General features: G+C 43.6%; 1 protein-coding gene across 1 annotated transcript in view; it reads right to left on the reverse strand.

Annotated features, from left to right (window-relative positions):
- Positions 1–26,349, reverse strand: part of PLOD1 (procollagen-lysine,2-oxoglutarate 5-dioxygenase 1) — a 52,924-nt gene that overhangs the window by 20,421 nt on the left and 6,154 nt on the right. Inside the window, exons 3-10 of the mRNA XM_073585035.1 lie at positions 25,348–25,460; positions 25,070–25,233; positions 24,730–24,842; positions 18,834–18,897; positions 18,040–18,137; positions 12,033–12,134; positions 11,623–11,757; positions 11,098–11,219 (exon numbers count right to left, since the gene is read on the reverse strand). Of these exons, the coding sequence (XP_073441136.1) occupies positions 11,098–11,219; positions 11,623–11,757; positions 12,033–12,134; positions 18,040–18,137; positions 18,834–18,897; positions 24,730–24,842; positions 25,070–25,233; positions 25,348–25,460 (911 nt within the window). The remainder of the gene's footprint in view (positions 1–11,097; positions 11,220–11,622; positions 11,758–12,032; positions 12,135–18,039; positions 18,138–18,833; positions 18,898–24,729; positions 24,843–25,069; positions 25,234–25,347; positions 25,461–26,349) is intronic.

Below are 26,349 nucleotides of genomic sequence, written 5' to 3' on the forward strand. Positions count from 1 at the left end.
TCTCCAGGGACTAAGTCCTCATGTCGGGCTACTGAGCATGCCCGTGGAGTGCTCTCTCATTGGAGATCGAAGGTCACATTCTCAGGTCCTGCTCGTGTTCGGATTGGCCCATCCGAGAAGCCAGGAAGGTCCCGGACGCTCGCGGCTAAAAAAGGTTCGCATGGCCGCTCGGCCATGCGCTAGGATAGACTGTATTTTCAGACTATAAGGAGTGAGTGATGTATGCACGTATGAATGTCTCTGGTGAATGACTCATTAAGAAACCCCTGCCCTCGGTACGCATGTGTTGTGCAGCCTAGCCTGCTAGCGCCCAGGCGTAGGTAGAATCATAGAATCATAGAATCGTAGAGTTGGAAGGGACCTCCTGGGCCATCTGGTCCAACCCCTTGCTCAAAGCAGGATTCGCTAAATCATCCCAGTAGGTCAGAGGTTGAGTCAGGCATCAGTCCTCACCAGTGACTCGGCACGCCTCAGTGCACGTGCTCCACACTCCATAGCCAGCGTCTATAGCGGCGCTCACGGCAGCGACGCCGCGCGCTCAGTGGGCCTAGAGGGACTCTGACCCCGTGTCCTTCAGGTAAAGTTCTGTGGCTGTACACTGTGTGCTCTTTTGGCCAGGCTCTGTGAGCTAAACAGGCTCCGGCATCTACGTTCAGCGGTTGTGCGGCTCTGTGAATTAACAGAGTTCGCTCCTGTTCACATTGGGTGGCGTAACCCACGTGTGACTGTTTTCACACCGCTTATTTCTTCTGTCATTATCTAGCAGCAGTGTACCACCTCTGAATGGTGGACCCCGGGCTGCGAACGCACCTACTACTATTTTATAATTTGGATATGTAACGTCCCAGCCGTCTTCCAAGACTTTGTGAACGATATCTTCCGGGATATGCTTACCACCTCGGTAGTAGTCTATCTGGACGATATTCTCATTTACTCTCCAGACTCCCACCGGAGAGATGTTCGCAAAGTTTTCGATCTCCTGCGGGTCAACTCTCTTTATGCCAAGTTGGAGAAATGTGTGTTTGAGCAGGAGTCCTTGCCTTTCCTGGGCTACATCATCTCAGCCCAGGGTTTGGCCATGGATCCTGCCAAGCTACAGGCGGTGATGGATTGGCAGGAACCCCATTCTCTCAAAACGTTTCAGCGCTTTATGGGGTTCATAAATTACTATCACCAATTCATTCCCCATTTCTCAACTTTGGTAGCGCCCTTGGTAGTCCTCACCAAGAAGGGTACAAATCCCAAACTATGGTCGGAGACTGTCTCCAAGGCCTTCGCCTCCATTAAGTCCCACTTCGCTAGCGCTCCCATTCTACATTGCCCAGATGCAGATAAGCCCTTCATTCCGTCGGTGCTGGAGCGGTCCTTTTTCAGAAGGACTCGCAAGGTCGGAAGCACCCATGCTTCTTCTTCTCTAAGACCTTCACACCGGCAGAAAGGAATTATTCCATCGGGGACAAGGAGTTGCTAGCAATGAAGCTGGCCTTCTCAGAGTGGAGACACCTCCTGGAGGGAGCTCGCCACCCATTCCAGGTGTTCACCGACCACAAAAATTTGGTCTATTTACAGACAACCCAGCGGTTGAATTCTCCCCAGGCCAGATGGTCCTTGTTCTTCTCCCGATTCCATTTCACACTGCATTTTCTCTCCGGGGAGAAGAACGTCCGGGCCGATGCTCTTTCTCGCTCCGTGGTGTCATCGGAGGAGGAGGAGCCTCAACTGATAGTCCCATCGGAGAGCCTGAGGACCGTGGCTCCGGTTGCTCTCGAGTCTGTACCTCCGGGCAAGACTTTTGTCCCTGCCCATCTGCGACCGGAGGTCCTCTCTTGGGCTCATGTCCAGAGTGGGTGGCCATTTTCGGGATCAAACGGACCTCTGAACTCCTAGTGACCGCATATGGCCCATGATGTCAGGGACTATATTCAGGCATGCGTCTCTTGCGCCCAGAATCAGTCCTCTCGGCAGCGGCCCGCTGGGTTACTCTATCCTCTGCCGGTTGCGGACAGGCCCTGGGAGATGGTCGGTATGGACTTTGTGGTGGGTCTGCCCAAGTCCAGTGGCAGCACCGTCATTTGGGTGGTCACCGATCATTTCTCCAAGATGGTGCATCTGGTACCACTCTCTCGGCTACCTTCCGCACGGGGCCTGGCAGCGTTGTTTATTAAACATGTTTTCCGCCTACACGGCATGCCGGATAAGATTTTCAGCGACCGGGGTCCTCAGTTTGCGTCTCTGTTCTGGAGAGAGCTCTGTTCTCTGCTCAGCATTGAGCTAAATCTCTCCTCGGCCTATCATCCCAAGATGAATGGGTTGGTTGAGAGAGCCAACCAGACCCTGGTGACATATCTGCGACATTGTCTCGGCCAGGCAGGATGATTGGGCATCCTTGCTGCCGTGGGCGGAGTTCACCTTGAACAACGTTGTGGCCGACTCCACCGGTCAGACCCCATTCCTCTTAAATTACGGTCAGCATCCGCGTGTCCCCATGCCCGAGTCGTCCACCGACTCTAGGGTGGCAGACTGGGCGGCGGAGGCACGTGACATTTGGGATCGCACGCAGGATGCTATCCGGGCCTCCAAGGAGAGAATGATGTCCTCCGCTGATACTCGCCGGCGCCCTGCTCTGACCTTCGCCCCTGGCGACTTAGTGTGGCTCTCCGCTCGAAACATCAGGCTGCGGGTGGAATCCGCTAAGTTCGCACTGAGCTATATTGGCCCTTTCAAGGTCCTCGAGCAGATTAACCCTGTGGTCTCCTGTTCACATTGGGTGATGTAACCCACGTGTGACTGTTTTCACACCGCTTATTTCTTCCGCCATTATCTAGCAGCAGTGAACCACCTCTGCACGGTGGACCCCGGGCTGCGAACGCACCTACTACTATTTTATAATTTGGTGCGTTCCGCCAGCCCTAACAGATAGGGTGTTGGAGCAGGCAATGATGGGGGTGTTGGAGCAGGCAATGATGGGGGTGATGGAGCAGGCAATGATGGGAGTGATGGAGCAGGCAATGGTGGGAGTGATGGGGAGAGGGCAATGATGGGGTGGGGGGGAAGAAATGATGGGGGTGGTGGGGGAGAATGCAATGATGGTGGTGGTGGAAAGGGAAATAATGGGGGTGGTGGAGGAGGAGGAGGAAATGATGGAGGTGGTGGAATGGGCAATGATGGGAGTGGTGGGGGAGAAAGCAAAGATAGTGGTGGGGAGAAGAACATGATGGGGTGGGGGAGAGGACAATAATGGAATGCGAGGGGATGAGGACAATGAGGGGTGTGGGGGATTGGGATGGGAGGAAGGGGGACTTATAATGGCCTTAGGGACAGGGGGAGGTGGAGGAAGACATTATTATCGCTTATTATGTCTAACACAGTCCCTTAGTATATAGTGTACTCACTAATTGTGTATAACACCATCCTTAGTTACATAGTTCCTCTTTTATTATGTATAACACGTCCCTTATTACGTACCATCCTCTCTAGTTATATATGGTGCCATCCCTTATTATATAGCTTCCTCTGCTGTTATGTCTAGTGCTGTCTCTTACATAGTGTATTCTTGTTAATTTTGTTATTTACAGTGCCCTCTTTTATTACATAGTCCCTCTCTTTTTAGATATAAAATGACTGCTGATCGAGGAGCCGGTGACCAAACTACCAGTCCATCAGCTCCTCCATTAGAAAGGAAGCTTTCCCTTGCTTCATCAGCCATCATTGCATTATACAGCTAGCAAGCCAGGACGGTATGTAATAAAAAAACAGGGCTCTATATAATTCAATATGTAAGGGACAGTACTGTACATAACAAGAGAGGGCACTGTGTAAGGGACAGCAATATACATAATAAAGGAGACTATGTAATATATATATATATATATATATATATATATATATATATATATACACACACGTATGTGTGTGTGCCTATATAATAATATATATATATATATATATATATATATACACACACACACACACACATGTAGCTTTGACGCCATAAAAGGAGGGGGGCCAAGACACATTTCTTGCACAGGGCCCCAAGCTGTCAGTGTACGCCCCTGCCTCAGATAGAGGGACTGACATAAGTAGTCAGTATCATGCTCTGCACTGACAGACGTGACCCTGGCTGCAAGACATCACAGATTACAATATGGCTCCCTCTCTCTATATATATATTACAGTTGTGGCCAAAAGTATTGACACCCCTGCAATTCTGTCAGATAATACTCAGTTTCTTCCTGAAAATGATTGCAAACACAAATTCTTTGGTATTACTATCTTCATTTAATTTGTCTTAAATGAAAAAACACAGAATTGTCCTAAAGCCAAATTGGATATAATTCCACACCAAACATAAAAAAGAGGGTGGACAAAAGTATTGGCACTGTTCGAAAAATCATGTGATGCTTCTCTAATTTGTGTAATTAACAGCACCTGTAACTTACCTGTGGCACCTAACAGGTGTTGGCAATAACTAAATCACACTTGCAGCCAGTTGACATGGATTAAAGTTGACTCAACCTCTGTCCTGTGTCCTTGTGTGTACCACATTGAGCATGGAGAAAAGAAAGAAGACCAAAGAACTGTTTGAGGACTTGAGAAACCAAATTGTGAGGAAGGATGAGCAATCTCAAGGCTACAAGTCCAACTCCAAAGACCAGAATGTTCCTGTGTCTACCATGCCCAGTGTCATCAAGAAGTTTAAAGCCCATGGCACTGTGGCTAACCTCCCTAGATGTGGACGGAAAAGAAAAATTGACAAGAGATTTCAACGCAAGATTGTGCGGATGTTGGATAAAGAACCTCAACTAACATCCAAACAAGTTCAAGCTGCCCTGCAGTCCGAGGGTACAACAGTGTCAACCCGTACTATCCGTCGGCGTCTGAATGAAAAGGGACTGTATGGTAGGAGACCCAAGAAGACCCCACTTCTTCCCCCGAGTCATAAAAAAGCCAGGCTGGAGTTTGCCAAAACTTACGTGAAAAAGCCTAAAACGTTTTGGAAGAATGTTCTTTGGTCAGATGAGACAAAAGTAGAGCTTTTTGGGCAAAGGCATCAACATAAGAGTTTACAGGAGAAAAAAAGAGGCATTCAAAGAAAAGAACACGGTCCCTACAGTCAAACATGACGGAGGTTCCCTGATGTTTTGGGGTTGCTTTGCTGCCTCTGGCACTGGACTGCTTGACCATGTGCATGGCATTATGAAGTCTGAAGACTACCAACAAATTTTGCAGCATAATGTAGGGCCCAGTGTGAGAAAGCTGGGTCTCCCTCAGAGGTCATGGGTCTTCCAGCAGGACAATGACCCAAAACACACTTCAAAAAGCACTAGAAAATAGTTTGAGAGAAAGCACAGGAGACTTCTAAGGTGGCCAGCAATGAGTCCAGACCTGAATCCCATAGAACACCTGTGGAGAGATCTAAAAATGGCAGTTTGGAGAAGGCACCCTTCAAATATCAGGGACCTGGAGCAGTTTGCCAAAGAAGAATGGTCTAAAATTCCAGCAGAGCATTGTAACTTTTGATGGTTACCGGAAGCGGTTGGTCACAGTTATTTTGGCTAAAGGTTGTGCAACCAAGTATTAGGCTGAGGGTGCCAATACTTTTGTCTGGCCCATTTTTGGAGTTTTGTGTGAAATGATCAATGGTTTGCTTTTTGCTTCATTCTCTTTTGTGTTTTTTCATTTAAGACAAATTAAATGAAGATAATAATACCAAAGAATTTGTGTTTGCAATCATTTTCAGGAAGAAACTGAGTATTATCTGGCAGACTTGCAGGGGTGTCAATACTTTTGGCCACAACTGTATATCTTATATATAAAGCTCAATGTGGGTGTATATGTATGTATGTGTGTGTGTCCGGGATTGGCATCCGCACCGTCACAGCTACAGCCACAAAATTTGGCACAGTCACACGTCTGGACCCCGAGAGCGTTATAGGCTACGTTGTGAGGCAAAATTTTAACCCAGCGCGTTCCAATTCACCATACAATTTTGCCCCTATCTACATAATGGGGAAAAAGTGTGTGTATATCAAGCCCCGCCCCTCATTATCATGTCATAATGGTTGCCATGGCGACGCTGATGTCATCATAGGTTGCAAGCCCCGCCCCTCATTATGATGTCATAATGGTTGCCATGGCGACGCTAATGTCATAATAGGTTGCAATGGCGAAGATGCTGTCACAATGGTTGTCATGGTGACAATGATGTCTTAATAGGTTGCAATGGTGATAATGATGTCATAATGGGTATATGGGCACGGGACTATGGGATGGAGGATGTGTGATGGGTATATGGACACTGGACTATGGGATGGAGGGTATGTATGACGGATATATGGGCACGGGACTATGGGATGGCGGATATGTATGATGGATATATGGGCACGGGACTATGGGATGGAGGATATGTATGATAGGGATATGGGCATGGGACTATGAGATGAAGGATGGGTATATGGGCAATCGACTATGGGATGGCGAATATGTTTGATGGGTATATGGGCATGGGACTATGGGATGGAGGATATGTATGATGGTATATGGGCATGGGACTATGGGATGGAGGATGTGTGATGGGTATATGGGCACTGGACTATGGGATGGAGGATGTGTGATGGGTATATGGGCACTCGACTATGGGATGGAGGATATGTAAGATGGATATATGGGCACGGGCCTATGGGATGGTAGATATGTATGATGGGTATATGGGAACGGGACTATGGCATGGAGGATAATTATGATTGATTATAACTAACCACAGTTAGTTACCATGCCCGGGCAGCGCCGGGCTCTTCAGCTAGTCTAATATATAAAGCTCAATGTGGATGTGTGTGTGTGTGTGTGTGTGTGTGTGTGTGTGTGTGTGTGTGTGTGTGTATGTCTGGGATTGGCATCCGCACCGTCACAGCTACAGCCATAAAATTTGGCACAGTCACACGTCTGGACCCCGAGAGCGTCATAGGCTATGTTGTAAGGCGAAATTTTAACCCCACGCATTCCAATTCAACAAACAATTTTTACCCCTATCTACATAATGGGGAAAAAGTGTATGTATTGGCATCTGCACCGTTGTACCTACAACCACAAAATTTTGCACAGTCACACGTCTGGACCCCGAGAGCGTCACAGGCTATGTTGTGAGGTGAAATTTTAACCCCGCGCGTTCCAATTCACCAAACAATTTTGCCCCTATCTACATAATGGGGAAAAAGTGAAAGGAAAAGTGTTGGAGGCAAATTGACAGCTGCCAGATGTGAACAAGGGGGACTTAAAGAATGAGAGCGATGGCGCCAAAGAGTATATACCGTACAGTTGCTAAGGGGGGGCCCTGATATGGGATACTCACCACACACGGGGATATGAACACACACACAAAATGCGCCACACACTACCACGTGCTTCAACACATATACCACCCTCAGCACACATTTCACCACACATACACCAACCTCGCCACATGAAAGTCAAAACACAGAAGTCGCCACTCAAAACTCGCCACGCTGACCCAGAGCTGTTTAAAAGATGAAAAATGAGCTCTGATTGGTTGCTATCAGCAACAGTTTTCTTTGTAGGCAGTTGTGGTAACTGAGGCCTATTATTCTTATCATTTCTATGGTGTTATCGTCCTTCTGTAAAGCTGGAAATAACACAATTTATTACCGTGCCAACACAGACCACCCTCTGACACAGACTGCAGGGGGAGCCCAGTATCACACAGGATAGGATTAGATACACAGCTCAGCAGTCAGTATCACACAGGATAGGATTAGATACACAGCTCAGCAGTCAGTATCACACAGGAGAGGATTAGATACACAGCTCAGCAGTCAGTATCACACAGGAGAGGATTAGATACACAGCTCAGCAGTCAGTATCACACAGGAAAGGATTGGATACACAGCTCAGCAGTCAGTATCACACAGGAGAGGATTGGATACACAGCTCAGCAGTCAGTATCACACAGGATAGGATTGGATACACAGCTCAGCAGACAGTATCACACAGAATAGTATTAGATACACGGCTCAGCAGACAGTATCACACAGAATAGGATTAGATGCACGGTTCTTATGTGCAATATAATCAGTATAATTTGTTATAACTAACCACAGTTGGTTACTATGCCCAGGCAACGCCGGGCTCATATAGTAGCAGAAAAAATGAAGGAAGCACACCATTGACAAAATGAAAAACAAGTGTTTCAATAGCCAATTGGTGCTCAGCGACATTTCGGTTCAACTGAGAACCTTATTCCAGGAGAACCAAAACGCTATACTTTTCATTTTGTCTCAATGGTGCGCCGCCTTTTCTTCTTTACATGAGTAATATTTTCCCTCCCCCTCTTCTAATTCCTTCTTTCTTTCCGGTCCCTTCTTTGGGGTCTTGTCCAGACAAGAGTAATTCTTTTAGGTTTACCTGGGTACATTCAGGGAGCTATATCCATACACTGGCCTCTATACGCACCCACTGGCTGTTTCTATTTTCTTCTATTTAGCGCTCTGTCATTTATATATCAGGGTTGTGCAGGCTGTAGCCCACAGACAGGGACTGACAGAGACTAGAATCAAAGGCATGGGAGCTACAGTGGGGGCCATTCTACAGTGTCAGAGCTAATTTGGGGGTCATTATACAGCGGATTAGCTAATGTAGGGGCCATTATACAGCGTGAGAGCTAATGCAGGGGTCATTATACAGTATGGAAGCTAATGTGGGGGCCACTATACAGCATGATAGATATTCTGGGGGCCAGTATACAGTATTGGAGCTAATGGGAGGGCCATTATACAGTACAGGCAACTGTGGGGGCCATCATACAGTATGGGTGCCTATATACAGTGTGGGAGTTACTGTGGGGGCTGTCAAACTAGGGTTTATATACAGTGCGAGGACTAATGTGGGGGCCTGCAGACAGTGTGGGAGCTACTGTGGGAACGAGTGTGAAGCGTGGAAGGAGGCATTCCGCTATATAAGGGCACAGTGATGGCATTACTATGTGAGGCAGTAAGAGGACCCCGGCTTTTGTACCACACAGCAGGTGCAGTAATAGGGACACGTACAGCAGCAGCGGCTCAGCATTGGGTTGAGTAGTTTGTGCATGGCATGTTGGAGATAGATGGGTACTGGGCTGGAAATGTGAGAAGTCAGATGTGTCTTTGTTGTAAACTCTGCAGATGAGTCCTGGCCAGAGAATTCATCTTGTCGGTCTGAGTAAGATGTAAAAGTGAACGACTAACAGAATGTCACCTGTAAGTTATTCTCTGTAACTGTATTGTAAATGTGGCGCCCCTGAGGGTTCAGTCGCCACAGAGGTACTGCACCTCCTCCTGAGGTGTGGTGCCCCACCATTCAGGTAAGGTGGAGACACCTGACCACACTCCAACACCTGCATCCCACACAACATAGTAGTGTAGCAAAGCACCCTTTGGTGGCTCCCTGCTTGGAACACGAAGAGTGCTGGGAGGTGGGTGGAGCTTAGTCTGCACCAAAAGATTGGGAAGAGTTTAGGATTTGGTCAGTGAGACGAGGAGTCTGACTAAGTCAGTCGGTGAGAGAAGATCCCCGGAGAAGGATGGACGAGGGAAGTGCTGCAGCGGACCTCAGTGACCTGGGTCTGCTGGCACAGGAAAGAGACATTGATGGAAAGCCTGACTCTTTATAAGAAAGATAGATTTGAACGGAACGTAAGCAGAAGAGGAGGACTGAGGATCAGGGTTAGAGCAGAACCCTTCCCAAGTTCACAGCGCAAGGCCAGGGTCCGATCCCCGAGGTTGTATGGATACTAATGGTCCTGCAGCAGACACCGGAGGAATAGAAGTTGTCACCACTTTATTCCCACACAAGACTTGGGGGCACAACAGCAACGTGAGTGAGCCGGGACTTAGTAGCAAGGAGTCCCCGAAGCAGGCTACAGCTGTCTGCCGTACAAGTAGAGTTCATAGGAACATCTGACAGGAGGAACTCCAGTGTAACTCAGTACTGAGAGTACTTCACTATAGGCGCAAAAGGGAGATGTTCAGAAAAGGCACATATGTTGGCGGAGTGTTGTAACGGAGTACTTCATCTTGCCTGGAAGTTGGCTGAGCTCCTGACCCGGAGGACACGGCACAGATGCGGGCACCTGTATGCACAACAGACTATGAGTAAAGCTTTGGAACTACATGCCCTGGTGTCCTCCGCTTATTCCTGCGCCAACACCCTCAGCACTGCTACATCTCTGTGTCTGACACTGCACCATCTACGTCTCTCCCCTATCTCTTCACATACACTGCCCTGGGACTACTGCCCTGCCTGTGGAGGGCCACACCATCATTGCTGCACTACACCATCTGTCCCAGAGGATCTGTTCGCAGCGTCGGCTTAACATCTTCATTGCCGAACACCACAGGTGGCGTCACGAATCATTCAATGAACATTTCTGCTATTTACAATGGGCGCCCAGGGCCACGGACCGGGTCATAGCTGCCGTGACAACAACTCCAATCGTGGAGATCCGTGGGCCCGGTACCGAGTACCCAGCCGCCCTGGGTGCGAGGGCGACCCATAAACTCCTGTATATTCTGCAGGACTGGCATCTACCACTATGAGGTCACCATATGGTGGTGACATCAGTATTAGTTTTTGTATAGAGATTTGTTTCAGTTACAGCGCGGTCATCTACCGGGGTTCTCCTATACCCACGACTAGAGTGCGCCACCTGAGCTGTAATCAGGGTTACCGGTTAGTGGCCCACTCAAGATTTTTCGCCCCCCCCCCCCAACCTCCCCAGGGCTGAACCCCCAGCTACGCCTCTGCGGTAGTAACAGTAAGAAAGAGCCAGTGCCCCCGCCATCTCTGTCCAGTCCTTTGGTAAGGGAAGGATTTCCAACTGTATCCTGGAAGGATTGTCACCTTGTCACCCGTCATACTATTAGAAATTCATTAGGAAGGGCAGTAAAGTAGCTTATAGGAACCCACACTGTGGAGTTGTGAAAATTTGGGTAGTAGTTTAATTTTAAAAGACATTTGACATCTGATACATTGGATTCCATATTAGTCGTTGATCGCCTAATATCTCTTAAATAAAAAAAAATAATTCTGCATTTTCTTGTTACTTACATTCCAGCATTACGAGCTTCAGCAAAGTTAGCTGCCTCCTCAGGTCCTATATATTTAACATTGATGTATTCTGAACTGTGCATCTGCAGAAATTTCTCCACATGTTTCTGATGATGAGGTTCCTGGGGGCAGAGGACATGTTGGTGCACAATACAACCTGCTACCGATGGCCAATATCAATCCAACTAGTTAGTCTTCTCCAAATACCACCCATCACTTACCATTTACCAACCTTGACCAATCTTCGCTATCACTCACCAACTTCCAACAATTTACGAACCCTTAACTAGTTAGTTAGCAGTAAACATCCTCAACCCAACCAGGTACCATTACTCAAACTCAATCAAAACAACCAAAAATCCAACCAGATACTATTAAATAACCTGAATCCAACCAGTGATTATTCATCGCCAGCGTGAACTATCATGCACCAATCTCAACTCAACCAGCGACCAATACCCACCCAGCCATGTGGGCACACTGGGCCGCACATTGCAGCCTACTGGTATTACAGCTCGGGCTTACATGATTGGCAATGTATAGTTGGATCCTTTTCTTCGGATATTGAAGGTTATTCAGTCTCTTGAAAAACTCAGAAAGAAATGGTGTTGGCTGCTCAATGAAGACGCCAATCACGACCAATGGGAAGGAGTCATCAGTCTAAAGGCAAAAGGAAAAAAAAGTTTGTTGCTCATAAAAGACAAAAAAGTAAGAAAATTACAGCATGGAGAGGTGGAAATTTAGAAATCGATGGAAGGAATCCTGCATATGCTTGGTCACTTTATTAAAAGATCTTTGTTGGAGCGGCCAAAAGTACTCCGGCATCTATAAGCAATGGCCAGAGTATGAGAAAGGACTAAGGAATTAATAAGAATATCAACAAATAACCCATTTGCTCGGAAAGTTCTAGATTGATGGGAGTTCAGTTGCGTTACCTTTAATCCATCCAGGCGTCTCAAACCTTCATCACAGATGACACAGCCGGTCTCAAAGGTCCAGACACGAGGAATATAATTTCCCAGGTAGTTCATGAGAAGCTAAAACACAACCACATAAAATATCAACAGTTTAGCATCAGGACCAAGGAGTTCAGAGTATAGCCTCTGATTATATTTCCAAGGCTGAAATAATCCTATACATTAAAATGGTACAAAAAATACCAACTGCCCTTCAGCATTATAAAAGTTCAGCCACGTTGGGAGGGATGTGCTGATAAGCTTGCTGACTGTTTCCTACAGCAAGAAGCAAAACTATCAAGCTCTGGGGTATAACACAGGATGAAACTCAGGATCAGTAATGTATATACACAGTGACTGCACCAGCAGAATAGTGAGTGCAGCTCTGGGGTATAATACAGGATGTAACTCAGGATCAGTAATGTATGTACACAGTGACTGCACCAGCAGAATAGTGAGTGCAGCTCTGGGGTATAATACAGGATGAAACTCAGGATCAGTAATGTATATACACAGTGACTGCACCAGCAGAATAGTGAGTGCAGCTCTGGGGTATAATACAGGATGTAACTCAGGATCAGTAATGTATGTACACAGTGACTGCACCAGCAGAATAGTGAGTGCAGCTCTGGGGTATAATACAGTATGTAACTCAGGATCAGTAATGTAATGTATATACACAGTGACTGCACCAGCAGAATAGTGAGTGCAGCTCTGGAGTATAATACAGGATGTAACTCAGAATCAGTAATGTAATGCATGTACACAGTGACTGCACCAGCAGAATAGTGAGTGCAGCTCTGGGGTATAATACAGGATATAACTCAGGATCAGTAATGTAATGTATGTACACAGTGACTGCACCAGCAGAATAGTGAGTGAAGCTCTGGGGTATAATACAGGATGTAACTCAGGATCAGTAATGTAATGTATATACACAGTGACTGCACCAGCAGAATAGTGAGTGCAGCTCTGGCGTATAATACAGGATGTAACTCAGGATCAGTAATGTATATACACAGTGACTGCACCAGCAGAATAGTGAGTGCAGCTCTGGCGTATAATACAAGATGTAACTCAGGATCAGTAATGTAATGGGTATACACAGTGACTGCACCAGCAGAATAGTGAGTGCAGCTCAGGTGTATAATACAGGATGTAACTCAGGATCAGTAATGTAATGTATGTGTCATGATCCAGTGTGGATCTGACAGATTAAATGAATAAGTGAACTTTTTTTCCTTTGGCTAGGTGCCAAAGTGATGTGATCGCCCCCGATGGCCATTAGAATTATTACACGTGGTGTCGTTCATTCTAAGTTGCCCCGGTGGTGGTGAGTGGTAGTGCACTTTAGTTTCTTTGGTTTAGTGCACGTAATTATAATTCAGGTGTGATGCTCTATAAAAGAGAGCCAGGTGTGTTCAATCACTGTTGGTGATATTGTGTGTTCGTCATTTGGGAAGCAAGTCTGGGTGATGAAGGAGCTGAACATGAATCCTGCGCAGCCCAGCCAGTGGGGACGAGTGGCAGCTATGTGGTCTGCAAGAAGGGCTGGCATGGCGTGGTGGAGTCACTGTTTATGGTGTCGGCAGGAAGTGCTTGCATGGCTTGGTGGAGTGACGACTATGGAGAGAGTTGCACTCAGCATGCGGGACTTGTTTGCTGAGAGCTGGACTCAAGCAGGCTTGACTTTTATTTGCAGGAGCTGAACTCATCTTTTGGACTCTGTTACTGGACTTCTGCAATTGGTGGTGGACTCTGCTCCAAGGCTGCACTATGGTGAAGGATCCAGTTATGGTGATGATCCGGGTGGAGGAGAAGATGCACACAGGTGGTGGGCTCTGTTTCTAGGAGCGTACGCAACAGAGCAAAGCTAAGTGGTGTTTCCCCTGTATTGTTATTTTCCCTCATCTGTGTTTAGTGCAGTGGTGGGATTAGTTTCCGCACCGACCAATTCCCTAGTGAGGGTTTATGTTCAGGGCGAGCTAGGGTTTTTAGGTTCCTGTGCGTCGTCCGGTGCAGAACCGGCATAGGGAACGTTAGGAGTGCAGGGACACTGGCTCAGGGGAGTACAGGAGGTCTCCACTTCCCTATTCCCTATTGCAGGGCCCACCATTGTTAATGTTACCCAGGTTCCCCCTTTATAATTTAAATTCGCCTTACTGGAGGCGGGGTTTCCAGACTACTGTATGTATAACGTGTAATACCTAAATTCGCCAGTTGGAAGCGGCGTATCCAGCTGCACGTTTTATTATTTAAATTCGCCCCACTGGAGGCGCTGTATCCAGGGTCACGGGTGTCTTATGAGTTCGCCTTGTGGTACTCGCAGCGTCCAGACACACGTGACCGTGACAGTATGTACACAGTGACTGCACCAGCAGAATAGTGAGTGCAGCTCTGGAGTATAATACAGGATGTAACTCAGGATCAGTAATGTAATGTATGTACACAGTCACTGCACCAGCAGAATAGTGAGTGCAGCTCTGGAGTATAATACAGGATGTAACTCAGGATCAGTAATGATTGTACACAGTGACTGTACCAGCAGAATAGTGATTACAGCTCTGGAGTATAATACAGTATGTAACTCAGAATCAGTAATGTATGTACACAGTGACTGCACCAGCAGAATAGTGAGTGCAGCTCTGGAGTATAATACAGGATGTAACTCAGGATCAGTAATGATTGTACACAGTGACTGCACCAGCAGAATAGTGAGTGCAGCTCTGGGGTATAATACAGAATGTAACTTAGGATCAGTAATGTATCTACACAGTGACTGCACCAGCAGAATAGTGATTGCAGCTCTGGAGTATAATACAGGATGTAACTCAGGATCAGTAATGTAATGCATGTACACAGTGACTGCAGCAGCAGAATAGTGAGTGCAGCTCTGGGATATAATACAGGATATAACTCAGGATCAGTAATGTAATGTATGTACACAGTGACTGCACCAGCAGAAAAGTGAGTGCAGCTCTGGGGTATAATACAGGATGTAACTCAGGATCAGTAATGTAATGTATGTACACAGTGACTGCACCAGCAGAATAGTGAGTGCAGCTCTGGGGTATAATACAGGATGTAACTCAGGATCAGTAATGATTGTACACAGTGACTGCACCAGCAGAATAGTGAGTGCAGCTCTGGGGTATAATACAGGATGTAACTCAGGATCAGTAATGTAATGTATGTACACAGTGTCTGCATCAGCAGAATAGTGAGTGCAGCTCTGGGGGATAATACAGGATGTAACTCAGGATCAGTAATGTATGTACACAGTCACTGCACCAGCAGAATAGTGATTGCAGCTCTGGGGTATAATACAGGATGTAACTCACGATCTGTAATGTGATGTATGTACACAGTGACTACACCAGCAGAATAGTGAGTGCAGCTCTGGAATATAATACAGAATGTAACTCAGGGTCAGTAATGTATGTACAAAGTGACTGTACCAGCAGAATAGTGAGTGCAGCTCTGGGGTATAATACAGGATGTAACTCAGGATCAGTAATGTAATGTATATACACAGTGACTGCACCAGCAGAATAGTGAGTGCAGCTCTGGGGTATAATACCGGATGTAACTCAGGATCAGTAATGCAATGTATGTGTCATGATCCAGTGTGGATCTGACAGATTAAATGAATAAGTGAACTTTTTTTTTCCTTTGGCTAGGTGCCAAAGTGATGTGATTGCCCCCGATGGCCATTAGAATTATTACACGTGGTGTCGTTCATTCTAAGTTGCCCCGGTGGTGGTGAGTGGTAGTGCACTTTAGTTTCTTTGGTTTAGTGCACGTAATTATAATTCAGGTGTGAGGCTCTATAAAAGAGAGCCAGGTGTGTTCAATCACTGTTGGTGATATTGTGTGTTCGTCATTTGGGAAGCAAGTCTGGGTGATGAAGGAGCTGAACATGAGTCCTGCGCAGCCCAGCCAGTGGGGACGAGTGGCAGCTATGTGGTATGCAAGAAGGGCTGGCATGGCGTGGTGGAGTCACTGTTTATGGTGTCGGCAGGAAGTGCTTGCATGGCTTGGTGGAGTGACGACTATGGAGAGAGTTGTACTCAGCATGCGGGACTTGTTTGCTGAGAGCTGGACTCAAGCATGCTTGACTTTTTTTTGCAGGAGCTGAACTCATCTTTGGGACTCTGTTACTGGACTTCTGCAATTGGTGGTGGACTCTGCTCCAAGGCTGCACTATGGTGAAGGATCCAGTTATGGTGATGATCCGGGTGGAGGAGAAGATGCACACAGGTGGTGGGCTCTGTTTCTAGGAGCGTACGCAACAGAGCAAAGCTAAGTGGTGTTTCCCCTGTATTGTTATTTTCCCTCATCTGTGTTTAGTGCAGTGGTGGGATTAGTTTCCGCACCGACCAATTCCCTAGTGAGGGTTTAGGTTCAGGGCGAGCTAGGGTTTTAGGTTCCTGTGCGTCGCCCGGTGCAGAACCGGCATCGGGAACGCTAGGAGTGCAGGGACACTGGCTCAGGGGAGTACAGGAGGTCTCCACTTCCCTATTCCCTATTGCAGGGCCCACCATTGTTAATGTTACCCAGGTTCCCCCTTTATAATTTAAATTCGCCTTACTGGAGGCGGGGTTTCCAGACTACTTTATGTATAACGTGTAATACCTAAATTCGCCAGTTGGAAGCGGCGTATCCAGCTGCACGTTTTATTATTTAAATTCGCCCCACTGGAGGCGCTGTATCCAGGGTCACGGGTGTCTTATGAGTTCGCCTTGCGGTACTCGCTGCGTCCAGACACACGTGACTGTGACAGTATGTACACAGTGTCTGCACCAGCAGAATAGTGAGTGCAGCTCTGGGGTATAATACAGGATGTAACTCAGGATTAGTAATGTATGTACACAGTGACTACACCAGCAGAATAGTGAGTGCAGCTCTGGAGTATAATACAGGATGTAACTCAGGATCAGTAATGTAATGTATGTACACAGTGACTGCACCAGCAGAATAGTGAGTGCAGCTCTGGAGTATAATACAGGATGTAACTCAGGATCAGTAATGTAATGTATGTACACAGTCACTGCACCAGCAGAATAGTGAGTGCAGCTCTGGAGTATAATACAGGATGTAACTCAGGATCAGTAATGATTGTACACAGTGACTGCACCAGCAGAACAGTGAGTGCAGCTCTGGGGTATAATACAGGATGTAACTCAGGATCAGTAATGTAATGTTTGTACACAGTCACTGCACCAGCAGAATAGTGAGTGCAGCTCTGGAGTATAATACAGAATGTAACTCAGGATCAGTAATGTAATTTAAGTACACAGTGACTGCACCAGCAGAATAGTGAGTGCAGCTCTGGAGTATAACACAGGATGTATCTCAGGATCAGTAATATTAAAGTATGTACACAGTCACTGCACCAGCAGAATAGTGAGTGCAGCTCTGGAGTATAATACAAGATGTAACTCAGGATCAGTAATGTATGTACACATTGACTGTACCAGCATAATAGTGAGTGCAGCTCTGGGGTATAATACAGGATGTAACTCAGGATCGGTACAGGACCAGTAATGTAATGTATGTACACAGTGACTACACCAGCAGAATGGTGAGTGCAGCTGTGTAGTATAATACAAGATTTAACACAGGATCAGTAATGTATGTACACAGTGACTGCACCAGCAGAATAGTGAGTGCAGCTCTGGAGTATAATACAGGATATAACTCAGGATCAGTAATGTAATGTATGTACACAGTGATTGCACCAGCAGAATAGGGAGTGCAGCTCTGGAGTGTAATGCTAGATGTAACTCCAGATTCTTATAGGATAAGTAATGTAATGTATTTATGTTCACATAATCTGCACCAGTAGAATAGTGATTGAGGCTCTAGAGTATAATACATCTGGAAACAGGTGAGGTGCTGTTTTTGTTTTGTTTGTTTTTTTAAACAGCCAGATTTTCCTGCACAATACTTTTGTGCATATGAAGTGATCAATATGATACATTACCTTGGATGGTCCATTTCCATGTATTAGTACAGGGAGAGTGTCATAAACCATATTTCGAGCTCTGACTCTCCCATTCTCAAACTTTAAAACAACATCCCCTGGAAAAAAAAAGTTAAAATCCTAATGAAATAATTTAATTTTTATTTCAATTACCTTAAGATGTGGACTGCAATACAATCTCAGAGGTTTTCATAGGTCTATGTCTCCTATGCTTTACACTGCAGCTCTGCCTGTACAGATGTGTATGAGCTCAAGCTTAGCGTTTTTACAGTGCTCGACACCGAATAGAGGGTCATGAGAGACTTGTCCATTATAGACCTTAATTGAGCAGCAATGGTCGTGCACTAGTTTCTAAAGCTGCGGACTGAGTTAGACCTCATTCAGATGTCCATTTTTCACAAAATTATTATATCCATGTTTTTTTTTTTAATTTGGTCTATGTTCCTATTTCGTGGAAAAAAATAATCAAAAAAATAAAAGGGATCTAGTTCTAGCATTGGAATTATACAGCCACTCTGACATGAATTTTTTAAAATAACTACACCAGCCTCATTAGGTCTAAGAGATTTATGTAAGAATTATGCATTTTTTATTTTGAGGGCGGGTCTTATTTAGGTTACATACAAGCTGACCATCACAACTATTCCAGAAAAAAAAAAAAAGTCATTTTATTGTTGTAAAAACAACGTTATGAAAATAATAGTAAGAAAAAAATTACACAAATTATGCTGTATCTTTAAATGGTTAGCCTCACACAAAATCAAACTGTAAAAAATATATATATAAAAATTTACCTTCAGAACCTTGAAGATTTTGGAAGATTCGACATCTGTGATCTAAGGTGATGTTAATCTTCTCCTTAATAGATGAAACAAACAGAAATGTTTTTATTGCAGCTGTCACTTGTTATTTTACTCATTTAATAATGCAATGTAAGCAGCAGCCCAGGCACAAGGAGATTACCGAACTGTAAGTTATACTGAACTGTCCTAACCTGCTGGAAATCAGCACAAAGATGTCATAACAATTGCGAAAATCTTACACTAAAAAAATCACTATGAATTGCACAATATTCACATAATCACAAGGAACATATCCCTGTACATAGCAGCAGTATTATAGTAGTTATATTCTTGTACACCGGGGCAGTATTATAGTAGTTATATTCTTGTACATAGGGGGCAGTATAATAGTAGTTATATTCTTGTACATAGGGGGCAGTATTATAGTAGTAATTTTCTTGTACATAGGGGCAGTATTATAGTAGTTATATTCTTGTATATAGGTGCAGTATTATAGTAGTTATATTCTTGTATATAGGTGCAGTATTATAGTAGTTATATTCTTGTACATAGGGGCAGTATTATAGTAGTAATTTTCTTGTACATAGGGGCAGTATTATAGTAGTTATATTCTTGTATATAGGTGCAGTATTATAGTAGTTATATTCTTGTACATAGGAGCAGGATTATCATAGTTATATTCTTGTACATAGGGGCAGTATTATAGTAGTAATATTCTTGTACATAGGGGCAGTATTATAGTAGTAATATTCTTGTACATAGGAGCAGTATTATAGTAGTTATATTCTTGTACATAGGGGCAGTATTATAGTAGTAATATTCTTGTACATAGGAGCAGTATTATAGTAGTTATATTCTTGTATATAGGTGCAGTATTATAGTAGTTATATTCTTGTATATAGGTGCAGTATTATAGTAGTTATATTCTTGTACATAGGAGCAGGATTATAGTAGTTATATTCTTGTACATAGGAGCAGGATTATAGTAGTTACAGTTGTGGCCAAAAGTATTGACACCCCTGCAATTCTGTCAGATAATACTCAGTTTCTTCCTGAAAATGATTGCAAACACAAATTCTTTGGTATTATTATCTTCATTTAACTTGTCTTAAATGAAAAAACATAAAAAGAATTGCCCTAAAGCCAAATTGGATATAATTCCACACCAAACATAAAAAAGAGGGTGGACAAAAGTATTGGCACTGTTCGAAAAATCATCTGATGTTTCTCTAATTTGTGTAATTAACAGCACCTGTAACTTACCTGTGGCATCTAACAGGTGTTGGCAATAACTAAATCACACTTGCAGCCAGTTGACATGGACTAAAGTTGACTCAACCTCTGTCCTGTGTACTTGTGTGTACCACATTGAGCATGGAGAAAAGAAAGAAGACCAAAGAACTGTCTGAGGACTTGAGAAACCAAATTGTGAGGAAGCATGAGCAATCTCAAGGCTACAAGTCCATTTCCAAAAACCAGAATGTTCCTGTGTCTACCGTGCGCAGTGTCATCAAGAAGTTTAAAGCCCATGGCACTGTGGCTAAGCTCCCTAGATGTGGATGGAAAAGAAAAATTGACAAGAGATTTCAACGCAAGATTGTGCGGATGTTGGATAAAGAACCTCGACTAACATCCAAACAAGTTCAAGCTGCCCTGCAGTCCGAGGGTACAACAGTGTCAACCCGTACTATCCGTCGGCGTCTGAATGAAAAGGGACTGTATGGTAGGAGACCCAGGAAGACCCCACTTCTTACCCCGAGACATAAAAAAGCCAGGCTGGAGTTTGCCAAACTTACCTGAAAAAGCCTAAACGTTTTGGAAGAATGTTGTCTGGTCAGATGAGACAGAAGTAGAGCTTTTTGGGCAAAGGCATCAACATAAGAGTTTACAGGAGAAAAAAAGAGGCATTCAAAGAAAAAAACACGGTCCCCACAGTCAAACATGGCGGAGGTTCTCTGATGTTTTGGGGTTGCTTTGCTGCCTCTGGCACTGGACTGCTTGACCATGTGCATGGCATTATGAAGTCTGAAGACTACCAACAAATTTTGCAGCATAATGTAGGGCCCAGTGTGAGAAAGCTGGGTCTCCCTCAGAGGTCATGGGTCTTCCAGCAGGACAATGACCCAAAACACACTTCAAAAAGCACTAGAAAATGGTTTGAGAGAAAGCACTGGAGACTTCTAAGGTGGCCAGCAATGAGTCCAGACCTGAATCCCATAGAACACCTGTGGAGAGATCTAAAAATGTCAGTTTGGAGAAGGCACCCTTCAAATATCAGGGACCTGGAGCAGTTTGCCAAAGAAGAATGGTCTAAAATTCCAGCAGAGCATTGTAAGAAACTCATTGATGGTTACCGGAAGCGGTTGATCGCAGTTATTTTGGCTAAAGGTTGTGCAACCAAGTATTAGGCTGAGGGTGCCAATACTTTTGTCTGGCCCATTTTTTGGAGTTTTGTGTGAAATGATCAATGTTTTGCTTTTTGCTTCATTCTCTTTTGTGTTTTTTCATTTAAGACAAATTAAATGAAGATAATAATACCAAAGAATTTGTGATTGCAATCATTTTCAGGAAGAAACTGAGTATTATCTGACAGAATTGCAGGGGTGTCAATACTTTTGGCCACAACTGTATATTCTTGTACATAGGAGCAGTATTATAGTAGTTATTTTCTTGTACACTCCCTGTAATGTCGCTTATCCATGTTATGTAAATAAAAGCTTATAACCTGACGTTTAATTCATCCATTGGTTGTATAAATTACTCTTTTGAAAGCTGAAACCCTCCAAAATGTGGCTTAGGTTAAGAAAACAAATTGACATCAATGCAGAAATATTGATCATTTAATGGACACAGAATGGTCAGAAAGTAATGTGATATTCAAACAAATAATTAACTTAAAATACAAATATATGTTGCATAACATTGGTGAATGAAGTTGTGGTGCGTCATATTTAATATTTTGTGTGACTTCCATGAGCTTGAAGGACTGCATCCATGCGGTTCAACAATGATTCATACAATTTATTAATGAAGCCATCAGGAACAGCAAAGAATGCAGTCTTACATGCCTCACAGAGTTCATCTAGATTCTTTGGTTTTGTCTTCCAAGCTTCCTTTCATCCTACCCCAAACATGCTCAATGATGCTCATGTCTGGTGACTGGGCTGGCCAGTCCTTGAGCACCTTGATCTTTTTTGCCTGGAGGAACTTTGTTGTAGAGATGGATGTATGAGATGGAGCACCATCCTGATGCAGAATTTGACCCCTTTTATGATATGGAATATAAGAGGTAGCTAATACTTCTTGATATTTAGGCTATTGATATTGCCTTCCACCTTGCAAATGTTTTGCACACCCCCATACTGAATGTAACCCCAGACCATTATCTTTCCACCAAATTTAACTGTTTTCTGGGTGTAGTTTGGATCCATATGGGATCCAGTAGGTCTCCTGCAGTATTTGCGGTGGCTGTGGTGTAATTCTACTGAAGATTCTTCAGAGAAATCCACCTTCTTCCACTTTTCCAGCGTCCATCTGTTTAGCAGGCTGTGGGACTTTGCAAATGCCCCACGGTTTTTTATTTGCCTTTTGTTTAGTGCTGGCTTCTGGGCACTGATTCGACCATGGAGGCCATTTCGAGACAGAATCCTACAAACTGTTCTAATGGACACAGGGACTTGAGGTGACCAGGCCTGTTGGAGCTCTGCTGCAGTGGAAGAGGGGCTTGCTTTGGATTTAGTTATATTCTTGTACATAGGGGTCAGTACTATAGTAGTTATATTCTTGTACATAGGGGCAGTATTATAGTAGCTATATTCTTGTACATAGGGGAAGTATTATAGTAGTTATATTCTTGTACATAGGGGCAGTATTATAGTATAGTCTTGTACATAGGGGTAGTATTATAGTAGTTATATTCTTGTACATAGGGGTAGTATTATAGTAGTTATATTCTTGTACATAGGGGCAGTATTATAGTAGTTATATTCTTGTACATAGGAACAGTATTATAGTAGTTATATTCCTGTACATAGGAGCAGTATTATAGTAGTTATATTCTTGTATATAGGGAGCAGTATTATAGTAGTTATATTCTTGTACATAGGAACAGTATTATAGTAGTTATATTCTTGTACATAGGGGCAGTACTATAGTAGTTATATTCTTGTACATAGGGGTAGCATTATAGTAGTTATATTCTTGTACATAGGGGCAGTATTATAGTAGTTATATTCTTGTACATAGGAACAGTATTATAGTAGTTATATTCCTGTACATAGGAGCAGTATTATAGTAGTTACATTCTTGTATATAGGGAGCAGTATTATAGTAGTTATATTCTTGTACATAGGAACAGTATTATAGTAGTTATATTCTTGTACATAGGGGCAGTACTATAGTAGTTATATTCTTGTACATAGGGGTAGCATTATAGTAGTCATATTCTTGTACATAGGGGCAGTACTATAGTAGTTATATTCTTGTACATAGGGGTAGCATTATAGTAGTCATATTCTTGTACATAGGGGCAGTACTATAGTAGTTATATTCTTGTACATAGGGGTAGCATTATAGTAGTCATATTCTTGTACATAGGGGCAGTATTATAGTAGTTATATTCCTGTACATAGGAGCAGTATTATAGTAGTAATATTCTCGCACATAGGAGCAGTGTTATAGTAGTTATATTCTTGAACATAGGCGCAGTATTATAGTAGTTATATTCTTGTACATGGGGGCAGTATTATAGTAGTTATATTATTGTACATAGGAGCAGTATTATAGTACTTATATTCTTGTATATAGGGGTAGTATTATAGTAGTTATATTCTTGCACATAGGGGTAGTACTATAGTACTTATATTCTTGTACATAGGGGTAGCATTATAGTAGTCATATTCTTGTACATAGGGGCAGGATATAGTAGTTATATTCTTGTACATAGGGGTAGCCTTATAGTAGTCATATTCTTGTACATAGGGGCAGGATATAGTAGTTATATTCTTGTACATAGGGGTAGCCTTATAGTAGTCATATTCTTGTACATAGGGGCAATATTATAGTAGTTATATTCTTTTACATAGGTGTAGTATTATAGTAATTATTGTACATAGGAGCAGTATTATAGTAGTTATATTCTTGTACATGGGGTAGTATTATAGTAGTTATATTCTTGTACATAGGAGCAGTATTATAGTAGTTATGTTCTTGTACATAGGAGCAGTATTATAGTAGTTATGTTCTTGTACGTAGGTGCAGTATTATCGTAATTATATTCTTGTACCTAGGGGGCAGTATTATAGTAGTTATATTCTTGTACATAGGGGTAGTATTATAGTAATTAAATTCTTGTACATGGGGGCAGTATTATAGTAGCTATATTCTTGTACATAGGGGCAGTATTATAGTAGTTATATTTTTGTACATTGGGGCAGTATTATACAGTAGTTATATTGCTGTACATAGGGGCAGTATTATAGTAGTTATATTCTTGTACATGGGGGCAATATTATAGTAGCTATATTCTTGTACATTGGGGCGGTATTATAGTAGTTATATTCTTGTATATAGGAGCAGTATTATAGTAGTTATATTCTTGTACATGGGGGCAATATTATAGTAGCTATATTCTTGTACATAGGGACAGTATTATAGTAGTTATATTCTTGTACATAGGGGGCAGTATTATACTTCTGTGCAAGAATATAATGGTAGCCGAGTTTTACTAATCGCCATATCCTTTACCAGTATCGTTGATCCTCCATAGCTGCAGCCCAAACTTTTACATGCCACTGTATATAACTTGTTAATGACAGGATTGACCTATTACTTGCTGCTAGATCACATTCTATCTCAGGACAGGACAATACTTCTTGTTCTCACTTACTCTTTTCACTGGGTCTAAAAAGATCTTGGTGTAAAACAATTGGTCGCTGACATCATCCGCACCATCCCAGTCCGCCAGTAGTTTATGCAGATATGAAGCATAACCTATGAAAGCTGGAAATAGGGAATAATCAGTACAAATGACATTTAACTTCCCCTGAAAAGGCATTGAAATCTATGGCGATTGTTCTTTGGCGCCGAGCTCATGAATCCAAGAGAGAAAACCTCGGACCCGCACAGTACGGGGTAAAACACCCTACAGAGAACAATGCCTCCTTAGTTCCTGGGAGTAGTGGGGGGTCTCAGCTCACATGTAATTAGGACAGTTAATGAGCGTATACCTGTGGAGCCTAAGAAGCGCTTGCCCTCTCGCACAGATGGATACTTGGGCTCCAGACGGCGCTCAGGATAAGCTGCTGCTTCTGCTGAGAAAACCACTTTACTTTTAGTCTGCTTGAACTTCTTGAGTAGCTCGGCCGGACTTGAGGCCAAGACGGTATCATAACTGTAAAAGTAATATGACAAAAAGTGAGAACCTGTGACATCACTGAGGCACCATGCACCTCGTACCTCAGGTTTTATATCAACATGATGCTGGGGGTCTGTCCTTTGTTCTTACCTTTCAGTGAAGAGGATGACGAGGTCTTCATTGTCTGCATGCTGCTCCAAAGTGGCTTTCAGGAGTCGGACTTTCTGGCCATCCCCGTGCCATTCTTCTCCATGACCCAACACCTGCAGTCAAATTACAAATGGAGTATTAATAAACCCTAAACCCTAGAGCAGGCACATCGCTGGGAAACAAATATGGAGGTACTGTGAAATCACTGCTGCATTACTTGTACGGGTATCTACAAATCCTCAGTACCAGCATCCACAGCGCACTGCTCTATGGGATCAAGAAACCAGAATAGTTTAGTAAATAGCTCAGAATGTGACTGGAGAGTAAGACGCGATGGAACACAAAATTGGTACAAAAGTCATGCAAAATATTGGTAGATTTGTATCAAACTTTTTATTTTCAAAAGCAGTGCACTATTGTGATTAGGTGATAAGTTACAGGGACCCCCAGCATCAGCGGGGAATATGTCACCAAGTGCAACATCTCCGCAGGGAAAGTATTACATTGAATATTATTGATTGCTCAAATAAAGCATAGATATTGCAGCATGTATTATATCCACCGTTAGGCTGTGTGCACATGTTGTACCTTACATGCTCGTTCCGCCTGAAAAAGCATTTAAAAAGATCTATAATGAACATATCCATTGCCATGTCAGAACGACTTGCTGTGCATATGTTCCGCCTTTTTGAGCTTCTACTAATCGCTTCAGACTTTGAAAGCCGTGAAGAAGCTAAAAAGAAGTGACCTGACCATTCTGTTGGCAACTTCCAATCACTAAATTATAGATACAGTTAAAAAAAGAAAAAAACAAACAAAAAAAAAAAAGACACGAAAAAAGGTCTTTCGGAAAACACAGCTAATGTTCTCCTGAAGCCTCATCTGCTTCATAAATTCAGCGTATGCGCTGGCGTCTAAAAGGCTGTAAATACTCATAGAATTCGGCAATATAAGCTTTCCATACGCTTAAAGAAAGCAGAGATCTTTCAAACTGTCGGGCAG

Source organism: Dendrobates tinctorius, unplaced genomic scaffold, assembly GCF_039654945.1.
Source record: "Dendrobates tinctorius isolate UK_male_01 unplaced genomic scaffold, ASM3965494v1 ptg000086l, whole genome shotgun sequence".
Lineage (NCBI taxonomy): Eukaryota > Metazoa > Chordata > Amphibia > Anura > Dendrobatidae > Dendrobates > Dendrobates tinctorius.